Here is a 19,594-nt window from a genome sequence, read left to right on the forward strand (position 1 = left end):
CCTTCTAGCCTAAAAGAAGGAGTTGATTGGTTAGGAGGAGGAATCAGTGCAAGCCTGCAAACTTTTAAAGAAACTGATTGGTTAGCTTAAAGGGAAGCTAGTCCTTCCCACCCCAAAATATAAACATGGGCTTAGCAGAGAATTGGCCTTTTTACCCCTTTGGCCGTTCTTTCTGTATTCTGGGTGAGAGAAGTGCGCTAGCCATGTGTGCAACCAGGCTGCGTCAGCTGGGAGCTTGCTGGTCTCCTCAGTACAGGCTTTGGGCAGCACCTGGACTGCACTAAGCTTTGATATATACTAAATTATTATGGCACAGAATATCTGGACTTCACTCTTTATGCTAGGCTTACTGAAGACTAGACTAGATCTTTTCCTGCCCAAACAGAGGGAGCTAAGACATTGGGGACCTGTGAGCAACTTTCTAGTTCAAACCTGAATAGATCTAACTGCAAAAGCCTAAGCTTCTCCAAGTGCAGGTTTTATAAAGTGTTTTGTATAAGGCACTGTGCACAAACCCCATCAGAACTAGTATCAGAACCAATATCACCTGCTCCTTGATCTTGGACTACCCAGCCTCCAGAATTGTGAGAAATAAATGTCTATGGTATTATTATGTTGCAGCAACTGAACTAAGAGACCTCCTTAGATGTTTAAATATCTAAAACACAGAAGTGAATGTTCAGCTCAATAGAAGATCTATGTTGCAGTTGACCTCCGTTGGACAGCAACATACTGTAACTATTAAAAGTTAAACGAATGCTCATCCAGAGTGACCACATTAGGGGGAAAATAAATTTTCTCTTGGCTTTTGTGTGGGTTTCAGTGGCCATGCTCATTATAATCTATGAGCTGGAGGAGATAGAACAATCTTGGGTGTGAAGTATCTTTTATTTGGCCATTGCAGTCTTTAGCAAACAGCCTGGAGGGGGAGGCCATCTTTCACTCCAGAGGGGTCTGTGGGCTCTCTGCCTCAGTGTCATAAAAAAATGCTAATTACCTACTTCCTTCAGATCCTGACTCCTGATAGAGGTACTTGGTTTTGTGGAAGCTTCTGCAGGGTCACTCCCTGTGTGGCACCTCCCCATTAGCAGGGCCTTCTGCTCCAAGACAGGGACATAGTGTCATTCCAGACAGTGTCCTTGAGGCCTGCTCAAAGCCTGGATTGCACGTGGTGCACTGGGGACTGCCCCCATTTACACTGAGAGGAGAGGCATTTTCTGGGTTATGGGGTGAGCAGATTGCAGTGAGGTTGAGAAGTGCTCTTCTCTAATGGCACGGAGCAAAGGCAACATTAAAATAATGGTGGTGGTAACATTTACTTTCTCCCATGAGTAAGCATATACTTTGAAGACTAAGTGAATCACATTCATGGGATGGATTTAAAATAGGATCTGTCTGGAAGGGGTTTTTAAGGGACTCCTTGCACTTCCCCACAGTGACCCTGACTCCCAGAGTCCACTAGCATCTTTTGAATAAATATATAAATTCATCTATTTATGTAACTGCAGCAGAGCTGGGCACTGTGGTCTCAGGGTCCACTGTATGCCAGGCACCGTGCTAGGTTCCGAGAACACAGATGACTCAATCCCATTCCTCACCCTTGTGGAATTCAAGTGCAGAGAAGGAGACGCACATGAAGACTAAGTCAGTGAGGGCCAGAGATGCTGTGACAGACATGGTGAGAGCCCAGAATAAAGGAATGTGTCTGTGTGCCAGGAAAACATCGAGCTCTGTGGATACCTTGGTCAGCCGATCTGACCCAGTCCCTGCCTTTCTGGAGCTTACAAACTAGCAGGAAGGCTGGATGTAAAGAAGGTTATTACAAATGAGATTAATTTATTGCAGATGTGCAAGGGGCCCATCAGAATCCTAGGGCTGTATCTCAGAGGAGACCTACTAGGTAGATTTCTGGGATCAGAGAACTGCAGGGCACACGACATTGTGCTGAGACCTCAGGTATGGAAGGAATGAGGAGAGGGGATTGAGGGGCGGGGTGGAGACTAGGATGGGAGATACCATCCGGGTCCCTGGGACCACAGGTGCAGAACAACCCAGCACAGCATGTGGTTGCACAGAGCATGTTGAAGGAGCTGGTGAATTCAGACCACTGTGGCGAGAATGTGAAAAGTAAGGTAGAAAGTGGTCCACAGCGAGGCTGATGAGTTCAACAAGGACCAGATTTGAGGAGCCTTGGGGATGTGTCAAGGAGGCTTATTTTAGTTGTGGGGAGTAGAGGATAGGGAGGAAGAATACTTCAAAAAATATATAACAGTGGGTATATTTGATCTTAGAGTACATTTAAAATATTTGTTAAGGAGAGAAGGCAAGTCAAAGAAGGGATTATCCATACAATGAAATATTACTCAGCATAAAAAGGACTTGAAGTACTGATGCATGCTCTATAACATGCAGTGACCTTGAACACGAGATGCTAAGGAAAGCAGTGGGTCGGAAGGGGCCACATACTGCATGACTCTCTTTATGTGAAATATAATTTGCCTCCCAGATAGACACATCTACAGAGACAGAAAACAGATTAGTAGTTGCCTAGGTCTGGTTGGTTTGAGGGAATTAGAGAGTGACTGCTAATGGATACAGGGATTCTTTTAGGGATGATGGAAATGTTAGGAAATGAGCCTAGTGGTGGTGGTGGCATAACTATGAATGTACTGAAACAACTGAGCTGTATACTGTAACAAGGTGAGTTGAAAGGCATACGAGTTATATGTCAATAAAGAAGTTATTAAAAAATGTTCTGTTGACATAGAGTGTTGGTGTCATCTTCCATAACAAAAGGCTCTTTACAGAGTTGGACTCAAAGAGCAGGTGTAACGGTTCAATGGGGGATCGTTAGGTAAAACTCTTGGCACAGTGACTAGTTTACTAAAATGCTTGAAAATAGATAGCAATGATGATAATGTTTTTGCTTAAATACATGGTCTTTTTCTGGCCCATCCTGAAGCACGAGGTCAGTGGTGCTTTCAGTGAAATAAGCTGGGGATTCACAATGACTTGGGATGCACAAAAACTGACCCTTTCTTTACCACCCTCAAATAGTATGTGCCTCTGATGGTACGACCTTATGGCTCTGATATCTGTTATTTATTTCTTAACTAATATGACTGAGACCTTGCTCAAGATGTGCTCGTGAAAAATTACCCTTTTAATGGTGGAGCATTTAATGAGAAACTGGATTATCTACTGCATAAGTGCCCTTCATACAAATTAGCTTGGCCCTGGGGTCCTAATCTAAATTGGGCTCCCTACTTTCCTCTAAATGGCCTAATATTTTCTTATTAATCTCTGCCCTCATTCACCTGATCTGGCTCTGCCTCCTCTGATGAAACTTCCTCCTTGGCAGAGCTCTGCACCCTGATGAATGTTTCTTAAGGCTGTATTTGTGTCTGACTCATGGACAGTTTTCAGATGTGATGTCTAGGATAGAAACTGTTACATTTTCAAGCTGTTTTTTCAGCAGAGTTTTAATGCTGCTAGTCTATTGAGTATCAACAGATTTGGTCCAGGTAAAGGATGGGATTTCTAGGGAAGTTGGGGAGATAGGAAAAAAATTAATTATAATAGTGAGAATAACAGGCTTGGAAACATAAGACCACAAGCCTGGGCTGTGACATCAGACGGGTCGGGGTTCCAGTCCCACTTAGTGAGTTTGGACAAGTTACTTGGTCTCTCGGACCTTCAGTTTAGATCCTTGTCTATAGAACCTGAATAATAGTACCCACTTCTAAGATTCTTTTCTGGGGCTAAACAAGTCAGTGCATATATATGCTTTGTGCAAGACATGATAAATGCTACCTGATATTGCAGTTATAATTAAAGGGTGGAGGAAGTCCCAAGTCCTGAAAGGGATGTTAATAGTGATGAAACAGGGTCATGTGTTAAGGAGGCAGAGGTGGTATTTATGAAAGCATTAAGATGACCTTTTCAAGAAACAGACCAATCCCTAGGCCACTCCTTCCAAACAGTCAGTACCTCGTAATGCAGGGAGAGATGACCTGAGCTACCACGGACCCTATTGTTTAGCTAGATGTCCTTAGAGGGTGTATCATGGCAAATGTTCTTTTGTCCTTAGCTTTTGTCTCTAACATCTGCCCTCAGTGAACCCTGGAGTCTTCATTTTTACATGATTACAGTTTCTCACTAATCATTCCTGTATTATATTTGTTTTATGGAATATTATTCAAAGGTTTGAATATACTAGGAGTCAGCAAGGATACAGTGGGAAAAACACCAACTGGGAGTTGGGGACCACAGGTCCAGGCCTGGCTCTGCAGGCCTTTCTCCTCTGTGCCCTCTTGCCCTCACATTGAATCTGCGACACACTTCTATCACTGGGCTGATCATACTGGCGGCAGCTACCATGTATAGGAAACTGAACACATGGATACATGCTTTGCACATACAATCTTATTCAAGTTACTATTCCTAATAACTCTGAAAGTAGATACTTAATCTTCATTTCAACAGGTAAGGAAATTGAGGCTTAGCAGATTAGTTGGTTTACAAGTGAGAAAATTATGATTTAAAATGAGGATGCCTGACTACAGCTTGTACCTTCTTACATATCCAGCATAACACATTTCTATTTGTGGTAACCAAAATGCACAACACATTTTTATCTACAGTCACCAAAAACCTGAGCTTCTATGGGCAAAGACTTCATCCCATTTATCTATGCATCAGTAATGGGAGTAGTATCTCCTCGCACAGAGGAGATACTCAGTAAGGATGAATGAATAAATGAATGAAATGCAAGTCATGTTTTGTCAATCAAAAAGTGTTATGCAATGGTTAGTTATTGCTGGTTATATTTTTCTATTTTAAGCATTTCCTCTAATAATTCCCAACTCCACATAAAAGAAAGGGCTTAGTTTTGTATGTCATTTACATAAAGCAACGTGGGCTCAGTTACCACCGATGTCCTCAGATCTAAGTTTCCAACTGATGAGCGAAGGCATGTTGGAGGTGGTATCAGAAGGTGAAGTACATGATGTTTCAGGAGACAAATGTTAGGCTATGGCATTTCAAGTTTTAAGAACCACATGTGGCCTGGCCAATGGCTCATTGAAGATAATGTCAGCCCAATATTCAGATGTCCTGGGTGCAATTCCCAGTCAGGGCACACAAGAGAAGCAACCATCTGTTTCTGTCCCCTCTTCCTCTTCTCCTCTCCCACTTCTCCTCCTCCAGTCAGTGGCTCGGTTGTTCAAGCACCATCCCCAGGCACTGAGGCCAGCTTGGTTGGTCCATGCATTGGCCTCAGGTGCTGAGGATAGTTTGGTTGATTCGAGCATCGGCCCCAGATGGGGGTTGCCGAGTGGATCCCGGTCGGGGCGTGCAATGCCCCAAACTGTGAGTAGATTGATGAGGTTAGACATTTGAATTCCTATGGATTTATATATATTTTTTTCTGACTCTATAAAGTTGGACTTGAATTCTCTGACCTTCATGTTCAGCATCTGAAAAATGGAGATGGTTAAGTTATAAAGAATGGGGATACAGTTTATGAAACATTTCGTATGAAACACGCTCACAGTAACTTTACTGTTCACATTTTATGTGGATGTGTTTGAACTTCCATTTGATATGTCTTAGCAAAATATTATCATAATAATCATTGAGAAAGCCTGTTGCAAGGCATGGATACATCATACCAAGGAGTGTGGAAGTTTATTTTTGTACACACATGAGTTCACAGAAGAGATATTGTAAAAACCATTTTTTGATTATTGTTCCCCGGTCATTACTTGATACAAAGCAATTACTCCTGAGTCTCACCATAAAACAGCCCATGGAGTTGGGTGTGAGGAGTGTCTTGGATCCTGACCAGAGTCATATTAGATACTAGAAATGCTGAAGAAGCTCAGTGCTAATACTGTTCTCACCAGAATGTCAGTGAGTTATCATTTATTGAATACCTAGTGTGTATCAAACATTGCTTGGGTACTTTAAACATGTCTGATTTATTTATCTTAGTGCCCTTTGGGGGTTGGTTATTTTTAACTCCTTTTTTTTCCTGCCTCAGAAAACATAGGCTCAGGAAGCAGAGTGATTTGCCCCAGGATATGAGGGAAAGATCTAGAATTGGCATCCAGGAGTACTACCATGTTTTTCTACTTGGCCCAGTGATTTGACTTTCCGAGAATATGGGTGAAACAAGAGAACAGCCCTCAATGCTGTGGCTGTTTAAAGCCAATAGGCCCTAATGCCGACAACATGTATGAATCCTGCTTTTCTCTGTTTTCAGGTCAGGATCGCAGCGAAGCCACTTTGATAAAGAGGTTTAAAGGTGAAGGGGTCCGGTACAAGGCCAAACTGATTGGGATTGATGAGGTGTCTGCAGCTCGGGGAGACAAGTTATGTCAAGATTCCATGATGAAACTCAAGGTGCTGTGCAAACATTTTCCTTTAAGTACTATGGATTGACTATGACTGAGAGAAAGAAATGAGTACTCAATCATTATGGTAAAAAAATGTACATACCCATTTATTGGTGGATTATTTACTCATTTATTGGGTTTCTGATGTATTACAGCCTTTATTCATTGAGAGGGGAGTTCAGTCACTGGGCAAATGTTTATTGAACACCTGCTATGTGGAGGTATTTTATTAGGTTCTGTTTATCATTTGATTATCACATTTTATACAATTATGTCTTCACCCATAGCTTGCAAAAATAAAAATCAAATCAAATTATATAGCCCCTCAGATTTTATGAATTTTCACCACCTTACTTTAATAAAATTTATATATTTTACTATATGAAAAATCTCATAAAAGATGCTATGTTAAGATAAAAGCTGCTTTTATTCATTCTTGTAACTTCTATTAATATCCTCAAATACTTTATAATAAAGGGAAAATTTTTTTAAAGTAAAATATAACTACATATTGGAATTTGATGAGATCACAAAAAGGTTTCTTCTTTTAAATGTTCTCAAGAAGCTTTTTCATTGAGAAATCTAAAAATGGAAGTGAAAAAAATTTAATGTACGAAAGAAGATTATGATATCAAATGGCTATTAAAAACATACAAAAAAGAAAAATTATTCTTAGGTTGTAGTCTCCATGTTGTCTGTTTCTTTTTTTAAAAGAGTGATATAAAATCTTTTTTAAAAACCAAATGATTTTGCAACAACTCTATGAAGTATCTATGTATTTAAAACATATAATTTTACTCATTATAGAATTCACCAAATGTTCATGGTAAAATATTTTGAAAGTACAGAAAAGTTTAAGGAGGAAAACTGATATTATCTGCAACCCCACCACACAAAGAAAACAGTGTTAACTTTTGAAAGTGTAATTTGTAATCTCTCTTTGTATTGATATGAAATGGACACATATGTAATGTAATTGAAATTACTATTTACATGGTTTTATATTCTGCTTTTTCCTCATCTAATAATGTGTTATAAACATTTAAAAAAAATTTTTTTTAACTATCACTGAGGGCCCTGGCCAGTTAGCTCAGTGGCAGAGCATCGGCCTGGCGTGCAGGAGTCCCGGGTTCGATTCCCAGCAAGGCCACAGAAGAAGCGCCCATCTGCTTCTCCACCCCTCCCCCTCTCCTTCCTCTCTGTCTCTCTCTTCCCCTCCCGCAGCCAAGGCTGCACTGGAGCAAAGTTGGCCCAGGTGCTGGGGATGGCTCATCCCCTCCCCGTTCTCCTCATCCCCTCCCCATTCTCCCTCATCCCCTCCCCATTCCCCCCCATCCCCTCCCCATTCTCCCCATCCCCTCCCCATTCTCCCCCATCCCCTCCCCATTCTCCCCCATCCCCTCCCCATTCTCCCCCATCCCCTCCCCATTCTCCCCCATCCCCTCCCCATTCTCCCCATCCCCTCCCCATTCTCCCTTATCCCCTCCTCATTCCTTTCATCCCCTCCCCATTCCCCCCATCCTCTCCCCATTCTCCTCATCCCCTCCCCATTCTCCCCCATCCCCTCCCCATTCTCCCCCATCCCCTCCCCATTCTCCCCCATCCCCTCCCCATTCTCCCCCATCCCCTCCCCATTCTCCCCCATCCTCTCCCCATTCTCCCTCATCCCCTCCCCGTTCCCCCATCCCCTCCCCGTTCTCCTCATGCCCTCCCCATTCTCCTCATGCCCTCCCCATTCTCCCTCATCCCCTCCCCATTCTCCCCCATCCCCTCCCCATTCTCCCTCATCCCCTCCCCATTCTCCCCCATCCCCTCCCCATTCCCCCCATCCCCTCCCCATTCTCTCCCATCCCCTCCCCGTTCTCCCTCATCCCCTCCCCATTCTCCCCCATCCCCTCCCCATTCCCCCATCCCCTCCCCATTCCCCCATCCCCTCCCCGTTCCCCCCACCCCCTCCCCGTTCTCCCCAACCCCTCCCCATTCTCCCCCATCCCCTCCCCATTCCCCCCATCCCCTCCCCGTTCCCCCCATCCCCTCCCCATTCCCCCATCCCCTCCCCGTTCCCCCATCCCCTCCCCATTCTCCTCATGCCCTCCCCATTCTCCTCATGCCCTCCCCATTCTCCCCCATCCCCTCCCCATTCTCCCCCATCCCCTCCCCATTCCCCCCATCTCCTCCCCATTCCCCCCATCTCCTCCCCATTCTCTCCCATCCCCTCCCCGTTCTCCCTCATCCCCTCCCCATTCTCCTCATCCCCTCCCCGTTCCCCCATCCCCTCCCCATTCTCCCCCATCCCCTCCCCATTCTCCCCTATCCCCTCCCCATTCTCCCCATCCCCTCCCCGTTCTCCCTCATCCCCTCCCCATTCTCCTCATCCCCTCCCCGTTCCCCCCATCCCCTCCTCGTTCTCCCTCATCCCCTCACTGTTCCCCTCATCCCCTCTTCATTCCCTTCATCCCCTCCCCATTCTCCCTCATCCCCTCCCCATTCTCCCTCATCCCCTCCCCATTCTCCCTCATCCCCTCCCCATTCCCCTCATCCCCTCCCCATTCCCCTCATCCCATCCACTGCTCCAGAGCAGGACCTTGACTCACACGTGAGATCAGACCAGAATGCAACCTCACTGCCAGTGGGCAGCTTGCATAGAGAGATGTCAGAGGAGGTTGAGCTGTGTGTGCTCAGCTACTCTCCAAACTCCTCAGTCAGATGAGCCATCTCCCTTCTCACGGAGACCCTAATCCAGGGTGGGGATAAAGGCCAGGATCTTGATTCTTGCTGAAGTCCCTCTTTACTGAGTTTGAGGCCAGGCAATTAGAAATTTGCTCCTGACAAATGTTAATTAAAAGACATCATTAAAATTTCCAATGATGTGGTTCCCATCAAGAGTCATGAGTCTGCTGAGGAGGATAAAGGAGCTCTGATGCCCCCTCCCTACCACACCTCCCTGCATCCCAACAGCCAGCATGCAGCAGGCATCTGTCTCAGAGTGATTGGCCAGCTCCCAAGGTCGATGAGGAGCACCAAGGTCGATGAGGATATGAGGCAGTGGCTTATGCTCCCTGACGGGTCATGTAATGTAGGCCACAGTCGCTGGACCAGACCTGGTGATGACTGCCAACCTTGCACACGTGTGTGTGTCCTGCAGTAAAGTGTCCCCCTGCCACCCCTCATAACTGTGGGGTTCCCAAAGCCCTTAGAGTTCGTCCTCCTGTAACACTTTCAGGTGTGCCGAACGTCTGAAGGGGTTTGGGTTCCCAGACAATGGCGTCTCATTATTTGCAAGTTGCCAAGAGAACGGTGACATTTCAGCTCCCAGTGGTTTTTCCTGGGGAAGCGCAGAAGCACAAACGATCGATTCTTCCTTTGGCCACCTGCCCAGGAAAGAAAGAGACAGAGGAGTACAAAATGCCTCCTAGCCTTGCAAAAAGGCCACATGAGAATTAAAAATAATTGTTTTTCTCTGCGAGACTCTCTGAAGCTGGTGCCTTCCCAGTTGTAGAGTTTTCTCTTGGATTGTAGAGGTTCTGGGTGGGGCCAGACTGAGTCTGAGTGAGCCAGTGCCTGTCGCCCAAGCTCTGTCATCACCCTACTTTAATTTAGGGTCAGCAGCATACTTCAATACACATTTGCTCTTGTGAATGAGATAGTAGCCTTTCTGTTTTGTAAATAAGAAATCTGATATTCATGGAAGTTACAGGATTTACTCCAGAACCTTCGTTTGCCCTGTGATAATCCCAGAATTCAAACACAGATCTTTGGAAGCCCAGGGTTTGATAAGACATAGTTTAAGGCTACATAATAGTCTGTTTGATTTGCTTTTAATGTATCTTGGTCCCCAACTCGATTTTAGGCCCCTGCCAGTCAGCTACTACTACCCAGTAGGCACATAAGATTGACTTCCAAAGTAGTCACCTTTCGGAGACAATGGGTAGGTAAAATGCTGGTGGCTGAAGCCGGGGGAGGGGGATGAAGTGACAGGGCCCTAACCATGTCAGTCAGGCCCTATAAGCAGCAGAGCCCACCCTGGCTGGGTCAGATGGGGGCACTTTAATGAAGGAGCGACTTACAAAGGTTGGGCAAGGTTGGGGTAGCAAACAAGGCTGGCGAGGCACCCAGAAACTAGCCACAGTGGGAACCGTTCCGTTCCCCTAGGAAGAAATCTATGGGAACCCAGGGAGAAAGAGTGGAGGACGAAGTCCCCTTACTCATTAAACAAAATGCAGGTACTGCCAGAGACACAGAACGAGGACAGAAGGAGATGGGGACAAATACCCTGACCTCTCTCTCTGGCCACCCTGTGATCTCCTGCCCATGTCTGGAGCCCAACTGGAAGCCAGAGGGCACGAAGCTCTAGGCACAAAGGGTGGAGGAAGCTATTTGTATTCCCCCTTTTAACCGGAAGATGAAACTTAAGATCATTTAGCTGGTAAGTCGTAGGGCTGACTGGACACCAGGTTTTGTTTGCAGAGCTTTCTGTAACAGCATTCTAGGTTTTCAGTCATTCATGACTGAAACCTGTAGTTTTCACACCTGCCTTACGTGCTGGAGGTCAGTCATTCCACCATGTGTGTGTACCATGCTGGATGGGGTTTTTTGCAGCCCTTTCCTCTACATTACCTTCTAGGATGGTGAGCTGGACAGAGCAGCCTGTTAATCCTGCCTGGCATGACGACCCTCGCTCTGTGTGTAAATTCCTCCGTCAAGATGCTGCCTTCGTGTGACTCCCTTAGGGAATGCCTGTCACTCATTTTACACAGTGCCTAAAACATGGCATTGCTTAATAATGTTGATCTTAGTACTAGAAGTAATGGTAACTGGTAGTTACTGAGCTCTCCCCACATGCTACATACAAACTGCAGTATATGCAGAGTTCATTGAAATGTCCCAACGTGCTTATGAGGCAAGCAGTGATATTCTCACTTTAGAGTTCTTCTTTACCACTGAGTCTAGAAGCTGGTGTTTCCACCAACCTATTTTCAGAACATTTTGACATACTTGTAATATATTCTCACCTGTGCTCCTCAAATCTCTTACAGAGTGTTACTGAAGAAACTACAACAGTGGAACCTGAAAGATCACTGTTTAAGTTTCCTTTATATCATATAAGTTCCTTGAGGTTGGGGTGGTCACTTTGACCCTCTGACCTGTTTTCTCATATATAAAATAAGAGAGATGATTAATTCTTCCCAGATTGTCACGTGGACTATATTATATAACATATAAGAGAACTTTTACATAGTACGTACTCAATGAAATATTTGACTCCCTAATTTGCAGGTTTCCAACAGTGACTTGCTAGGGCAGGTGGCTAAGCCTGGGCACAGAGCACCGAAAGGCATATACTTCCATATCTTCCGACTCCCCGCCCAGAGCCGTCCCCTGGACCTGAGTTAGTTCTACTTAACAGCAATGAATAATCTTAGGGCAGGTGAGACCCTGAGGCAGCACGTGCTGTCTGGTGGCCGGCGTGCTTGGACTTAGGACAATTTTTCAGAGTTTGACTCAGGGTCTTGCCTCACAGGAGAAACATGTTCAATAAAATTAGAGTTTATTTCCCCAAAGATAGCACCTTGTAGATAGTCCTTCTTGCTTTCATTTGTCACGTAAAGCTACCGCCGGCAGCCCCAAGCAGAAATGCTTCTAGACCATGCATGTTGGCTCTTTCTGTCCTTTTTGATATACAGCTATATTCTACCAGGGAGCTCACTGATCGTTATGTGGAACCAGGAAGCAAAGGGAGGTATTATCTAGTCCACACTGCTCTGTGCCAGGAATTATTGATGTTGCAGTGATTCTGAGTGCAAGAGACTGTTAGGACTGTTCAGAAACTGGAAACGTTGAAGCCAGTCTTCCTGACCAAGGGTGCAGCCCCTCTCCGCACTATGTGCTGTGCTGTCCTCACCTAGGGAGGAATTAAAAGAAAGGAGGGTTGAGACAGTCCTCTCAACCCTTCCATTCATGCTGGGGCTGCTTCTGGTTCTCTCCCTTGAGTATGTCAGGATACTTGAGGGTAAGATTAGGCTGAATAGGGGCTGGAGATTGGTGGCAGCATGAGTTATTTTACTCAAAATCCAGCCAAGAACATAGTTTTCAAAGTCAAGCTTGCCTAGGTTCAAAGTCTGGCTTGTTTATTACCCGAGTGAGAGAAAGGCACTTCACCTTTTTGAGTGCCTGCCTTATTCTGGGCTCTGCTCTCAACACTGGACACATAGAATGAGCAAAATAAAGTTTCGTGAACAACTGAGCTTTTGTTCCTTTGGGCAAAGGCAGAGAGTCTGCACATGAGTACATGAGTCAGAGGGTGGTAAGTGCCACAAGGAAAAGGGGCGTAGGGAGAAAGAATGAGATGCCCTTTGGCAAGGAAGGTGGAGGGGTCAGAGGCCGTGTCCCTGAGGAGGTGACATTGAACAGAAACAGGATTCCCTGGGATTGCAAAGACACATACTTTGACCATTCCCCCTGGACCATTTCTTCTGGTCCTTAAAATCATCCCTCTGTAAATTCATGAGAAAGCAAGCAGTGTATTGAGGAATCAGGGGACCTTTGAATAGAACAGCGGTGTTAAAGAGACAGAAGACTTAGCTTTGGGAATGAGTCACTTCTTTTAGTTAGTGGCCAGTCATTGGAGACAGGATCTATGTCAACATGTAGCAGTCCTGAGAGGCTGGAAGAACACTAGGTAGCGTTACAGGAGTGAGACTTCAGCTTGCTAGAAAGAAGATATAATATAAACAAAGTATCTTCTTCCTACACCAAGAATCTTGAGAGCTGAGTTTTGTAGTATCAGATTTTTTTTTAACCAACTCTGCCATCTCTAGACTTTCTAGGCATCATTTTCTCCTCTGTCAGTTGGGAAATTCACACTGATTAGCTTTAAGGTTTGCTCTGCCTCTAACGTCCTGTCATCTGTGAGTATAGTATAAGCGGCACTTAAGAATGAGTGGCTGTCTCATGAGAGAGTGAAATTCCTACTAGTAGGTATCCAAACAGTAACTCAAACATAAGCTTTAAGGGGCAATTATTAATTTATTAGAAGTTAATTTTTAGTATATCCCGACAGTGTACCAGACATTGTGCTAGGTACTTTAAACAAAATTTTATCTATTTCTCTCAACCATGCAAGAAAAGTGTTTAAACTTAGGGAAGTGGAATTGAGAGTTCAGTAATTTGTCCAAGTCACAGAGAGCTAGGTGTATAATCCAGATGTTCTGATTCCCCAGAGTACTTCCGATACCCAAAGTGAGGATAATTGAACGACCTCAAGAGAATGAATGCCCCTTCCTCTTCCTTATGGTCAGATGTGTTGCACTCTAACAGCAGTCATTTTCAAAGACTGATGTTGAGCACAAGCTATTCTGAGAACAGCACAACCGACTTTTATCTTCTGGAAATGTGAAATCAGTATTATTTTACACTTTACTGTGCCTGAAAGCCCAAAACCATAAAACTACTGAGAGTTGGCTTAATCTCACCCTCTGCAGAGGCTAATAGCGATGAAAGGTCTGGAAGCCTCAAGATACCTAATGCCGAGTCAGCAGTCGCCCTTAAATGTAAATCCCTTGACATGTCCTTACCCTCTGAATTGTAACCTAGTATGAAACCCATGCTTACCTATAATTGGCCACTACAGAGGCTAATTTAAAAAGTAAGTTTCTTTATTCTTAACTTGCATCATATCAACTGAGGGAAATCAGGATAGTGTGTTCACGTGACAATAATTTACTGGGAACCTCCTTCCCTCACTGTCCTGGGCACTAGGGAGAGAGCAGTGAGCAGAGTAGCATTCCTACCTTTTGTGACGTTTATCTTCTCATTGACCTATGTACATACTTTTAGTTCCTAAAAATTTTGGGAAAGTATGAAAACAGATATTTTGATAAATAGAATACTTTTTAGCAAGTACTTTCTTTGAAAGCCTGGGAATGGTAGGGAAAAGAACAAGGGAAAGTACAAAATGTCTGTGCATAAATATCCCAAACCATTGGCATAGACGATGACCGTCATATTTTTCCAAGCAAGAATTGAGACATGCAGTCTGGCAATAGTTTGTATTTTCTTTTTAATCTCTAAATTGATTCATAGGAAAACTTTTATCCAGAAGCAAAAAATAAAATGACATTTAGGAATATATTTTATGACTCACCTTTATTAAAAAAAAATTAAAGCCGTATGCAATGCAAAGCCCAGCAAAGAAAAAACAAAAAACAGCAAAGATATTAATAAGAGGACCATACTATGTTTTATAATAGGATCTCAGATTTTGAGTCGAGTATCTAGGCACAAAGTAGGCATTCTATACATCTTGGTTAGCCAAATGAATCGGCACTTGCTTATCTATTTACATCATGTTAGAACAGCAGGAATAATAAGTATTCCCCTAAAAAAATCAAGGAGATGCAAGCCTATCAATTCAGGAAACTTGGAAGGAGCAAAGAAAAGGAGTGTGCATGATTGGTGGCACCGGCTGATGGTATCTGACGTGCCTTTGGGACCGGAGGGCATTTTTCAAATGAAAACACTAAAGTAAAATCCGTGTCTTTCCTTTCAATAGGGTGTTGTGGCTGGCGCTCGTTCCAAAGGAGAACACAAACAGAAAATCTTTTTAACCATCTCCTTTGGAGGAATCAAAATCTTTGATGAGAAGACAGGGGTAAGTAAAAGAATCACATGGCATTGTGAAATTGAATCCATTGACAGATGTGCCCTGCAAAGCTTCTATTCACTGGGCAGGAATATCAAACAGGCATAAAAACACATAAAGCAACTGACAAACTTGATCAACTGTGATCGTCCATCAAAGGGAGGCTCTTCCCCGACTTGGCCACAGTGTGACTGCACCATGTTTCTTATAGTGTAATTGTGATAAAAGTGTCACACAGTCCTGGTAATCTAATGGGAGATTGATGAGCTTTGAAGAGTAGTGAGTAATGTGACAGTTTAAGTTAAATTTCTTTTTGTGTTGGCAACTTTAATGTCATGCGTCCTAGAGGGAGATGCATAGAACTCTTTTCACTCGGTCAAAGCATCCAGACTCATTTGAGTTTAACCTGTGGTACCTTGCAGTTGCTGTAATCAAAAAGAATAAATGGCTTTTCAGTCTTAAAAAAAAAAATCTATCACTGCATGACCAGGAAATGTAAGGGCTGATTGATATGTTTGTTGAACAAACTAAAGGAGTGGTTTGTGTTTTCATCAACCTCCCAGAGGCAATTAGCTCTTAGATTCCTCTCCAGCGCTCGCCTGACACTGTCGGTCCTGCTCACTGATGGTAAGCAGAAAACGGAAAAATAACCTATGATCTGTTCTGTGGAGAGGGCAAGAGTCAAATGGACATATTTGCCCTTTTATTCATTTATTTATCTCCACATATGGCCTCTTCTTTGAACTTTACAAGGTAATTTATCAAGCACTATATAAACAATACTAACCAAGTTAATTAACCTTAGTCGTTTTGCATTATTACTTTCTCCCCTTTGTTCTGACTCATATTAGGATAAAATATGGGTAGTAATGAAAGTTACTCCTGAAAATAGGACAGATATATGAGCACCCATGTCCATAGCTGCATTATTCACAATAGCAAAAAGCTGGAAGCAACCCAAACGTCCTTCCATGGATGACTGGGTAAACCAGATTCGCTACATACAGACAATGGAATAATATTCAGCAACAAAAGAGGGAAGTTCCAACACAGGCTACAAGGTGGATGAACCTTGAGGATGTTATTCAAAGTGAAATTATTCAATCACAAAAAGATACATGCTGTATGATTCTACTTATGTGAGGTATCTGGAGGAGTCAAATTCAGAGACAGAAAGTTCGATGGTGGTTGCCAGGGCCTGGGGGAAGGAGGGATGAAGAGTTAGTGTTTACTGGGTACGGAGTTTACCTTTGGGAGGAAGATGGCTGGGGATGGTTGCACCACCACGTGAATGCACTTTATGCCACCGAACCACTTAAAAGGAGTTAAAATGGCAACTTTCATGTTACGTCTATTTTACCACAATATAAAGTAACTGATAATGATAGCCTCATTTATTGAGTACATATTATACACTAGGTACATGTTGGTGACTTGACTTTTCAGTTTTATCCTCACACTAGTCCTATGAGATAATATACTGCTCATAAGAATTAGGGGATATTTCAAAACAAATATGAAGCAATAAAATATTCCCTAGTTTTTGTGAGCAGTGTAATAATAATAGCCGCTTCATCAAGCACGTAATATGTGCCAGGCATTATTGTAAATCCTTTATAAGGACCAACCCACTTAATCCTTACAACAGCTCTCTGAGGTAGATGGTATTAATATCTCCGTTTTATAGTTGAGGGTATTGAGGAAAGAAAAGTTGAATAACTTGCTGAAAGTAAGTGGTGGTGGAGGCAGAATTGGGTCACGGGCAGTATAGCTCAGGAGTCTTTGCACTTACCTGCAGCACCTGTACTCTCTCAGGATAAGTGACTTTGCCTAAGTTCACCCCACGTGTGGGAGGCAGGACTGGAATTTAGCCTCCAGCTGGCCTAAGTTAAAAACCAATGCAGTTGACTTGTCTGTAGAGAGAGAGGTGAGTCTGCCTACCTGAGGTTGCGCTGGTATGGGATACCTTAGAATGAAGATAGATCAGTAGTAGAAGAGCTTGAATGCTGTAAGATTAAGAGTCCAATGTGAACTGCTCCTGCCTCAGGGCAAGTGTGGTTTTCCTTTTCCTGGCCAGACTACAGCTTGGAGGCCAGGGCTCAGTTTTGAACTGTGCATTTTAAAAAGGATATAGGCAAATCAAAGGCTATCCTGATCCAGGAGGCCAGACAACTATGCCAAGCCAAGACTTCTCAGCACACACGTGGCCTCCTGGGATCCTGGAGAGCACACCGGAGCCAGAAAGCTTTGGCCTTGAAGAAACTTGGAGAATATGGATTTCTTAGCTTCCTTTATGGGGCTGGAGGTGGTTTATGTGGATGAAGCCTAACTGAGAAATAGTTTCACAGTGATTCGTATGACCCCGTCTTATGTCATTATCTTTAGTCTCTTCCCAGTCCACGCCTGCCCATCACCATGACAGCTGGCCTAACCGAAGGGACAGGAGTGAGGCAGAGTATCAGATGCTTTATCTCATTTGGGGGACATATTTTGGGACTTTGCTATTCCATCATGTACCTCACCATCAAATAGGCTGTGCCCACATAATTCAAGACCTAATCACCCAATTTTAACTAATGAGGAAAGGTAGTTTATATTCTTTACCTCTATCTAAATCCTCCCTCAAGGGGAGCTAAGCTGGCCTCCAAAAAAGATACCGCCATACCTCATACCAGTTTTGATGTTTTTAACTGTACACACAGAGAAAACAACAGTGAGATCATTATTTCAGCACAAAGCCATCTGGCTATGTCAGAACCCTCATGGAGAATCGGGATGAAGCAGAGCTAGGTGTTTTGTTCGGTTTAATTAACATTAGGCCTCTGCAGCACGGGCTCCTGCAACCTCCCCTTGGTAATATGCCTGAAGACAAGTCTGGGGAAACTGGGGGAGAGGAGTGAGCATGCTTAAGCCTAAAGCAGAGACAGTGGGGAGCAGGGCACTCCATATTAATAGTTTTCATCTCTTCAAAGAGTTGTGTAATTGGAGAAGGTGGTGATTTGTTCTGTGTGACTCAAGGAATAGAACCAAGACCATGTAATAGAAGTTTCTAGGAAGCAGTTTCAGTTTATGAGTAAGAATTTTCTGCCTGTCAGAGCTGTTGAACAGGTCGGTGGACCACCTTCTGAGCAGGTGAGTTCACTATTGCTGGGAACATTCAGGCAACCACCATATGCTGGGGAAACTGTGGAGAGGAGTCAAGCAGAAATGAGGTGTTGGACAAAGTCACATCTAAGGGAATGCCTAAGGTTAGTTTTAAGATTCTGTGTCTCACTGAAAGTCATTCCTATCAACATGATTTATCTTATGATAAATGAAGTTTTTCTTTCAAAATCTTCATTGGGATTATGAGTGGGAACTGTTTTCTAAACTTTTGTCATTGCTCAGCTGGGGACTGACTGAATTCCGCAGAAGAGTCTAAGTGAAGTATTCTTTCCTAAATATCAAAGAAATGGAAAACTGGGTCTTTGTCATTCCCAATGACCAATTTTAGTTGTTTATCACATCTAAAGTATTCCTGCTCAAACTTGACTGCAAAATTTTTTAAACCAAGAAAAGAAACATTTGCAGAATGTGACAATAGCTAGAATTTTAAAACCCAAAAGCTGTCAAAAATGTTTTGATCCCAATTAAAGAGGCCCTTCACAGCAATTTACACGTTGTCTTGAATTTCAAAGGGTTCTTGATACCAATCCTATATGAGTACATTTTGTTTTATTATTAGCAGGTTGCAGGGAATAAGTCAATATTGAAAGCTGTTCATATTTTCAAATACCAAGGTATTGGTAATATGTCAAAAGAATTAGTAGGAATGCAGAAAATATCATATGTAAATGTATTGTTGTTAGTAGTAGTAAGAGTAGTAGCACATCAGGAATGGTTTCCTATCAGTACGTTCCTAGGTCCTCAGATCAGACCAGTGAACACCAAGGTGAAAGTGATGTGTTTATTTTTCAGCTAAAACAGGTTCTGGAAGTGTCTCTGAGTAGGATGTAGACTCGGAATTGACTTTCCAACTCCAAGTCCTGTGTTCTTCCAGGGAAACTTGTTGAACTCCTATTTTCTCCCCATTTACAGTTTTTTTTTCCATAGGATTATTATAATTCTATTTCATAAAAGTCATAAATATTGCAGGACCCTAAAGATAAGTCTGATTCACAGGGTAGAGGACAGTGATCTGCATCAACTTTTCAAGAGGATGTAACCTCTTGTTGCCATAATCACATGTGAATTTTGCTTGTTCATTTGGTTGAGCCATCACTGATTTGACACTGTTATGTGCACTGCTCCAAGTACACGATAACAATTCAGTGACTTATAGGTGCCATTATCATCAGCATTTTTCATATGAGAGAACTGAGGGCCAAATAATTTAAGTCACATAGCTAATAAATGGCAGAGCTGAGATTCAAACCCAGGTAGTCTGGTCCAAAACCCTTGGTGCTAGTAAAATATTACTAATAATAACATACGTGCCTTAGTTTGTTTGGGCTGCTTTGACAAAAACACCATAAACTAGTTGGCTTATACACAACAAATGTTTGTTTTTCACAGT

The 19,594-nt window shown here is 43.3% G+C and overlaps 1 protein-coding gene across 2 annotated transcripts in view; it reads left to right on the forward strand.

Annotated features, from left to right (window-relative positions):
* DAB1 (DAB adaptor protein 1) overlaps window positions 1-19,594 on the forward strand; it is a 320,452-nt gene that overhangs the window by 156,353 nt on the left and 144,505 nt on the right. For both annotated transcript variants that reach the window (XM_066269076.1, XM_066269077.1), the window contains exons 3-4: window positions 6,266-6,405; window positions 14,950-15,048. In XM_066269076.1, the coding sequence (XP_066125173.1) occupies window positions 6,266-6,405; window positions 14,950-15,048 (239 nt within the window). The remainder of the gene's footprint in view (window positions 1-6,265; window positions 6,406-14,949; window positions 15,049-19,594) is intronic.

This window comes from Saccopteryx bilineata, chromosome 3, assembly GCF_036850765.1.
Source record: "Saccopteryx bilineata isolate mSacBil1 chromosome 3, mSacBil1_pri_phased_curated, whole genome shotgun sequence".
NCBI classification, from domain to species: Eukaryota; Metazoa; Chordata; class Mammalia; order Chiroptera; family Emballonuridae; genus Saccopteryx; species Saccopteryx bilineata.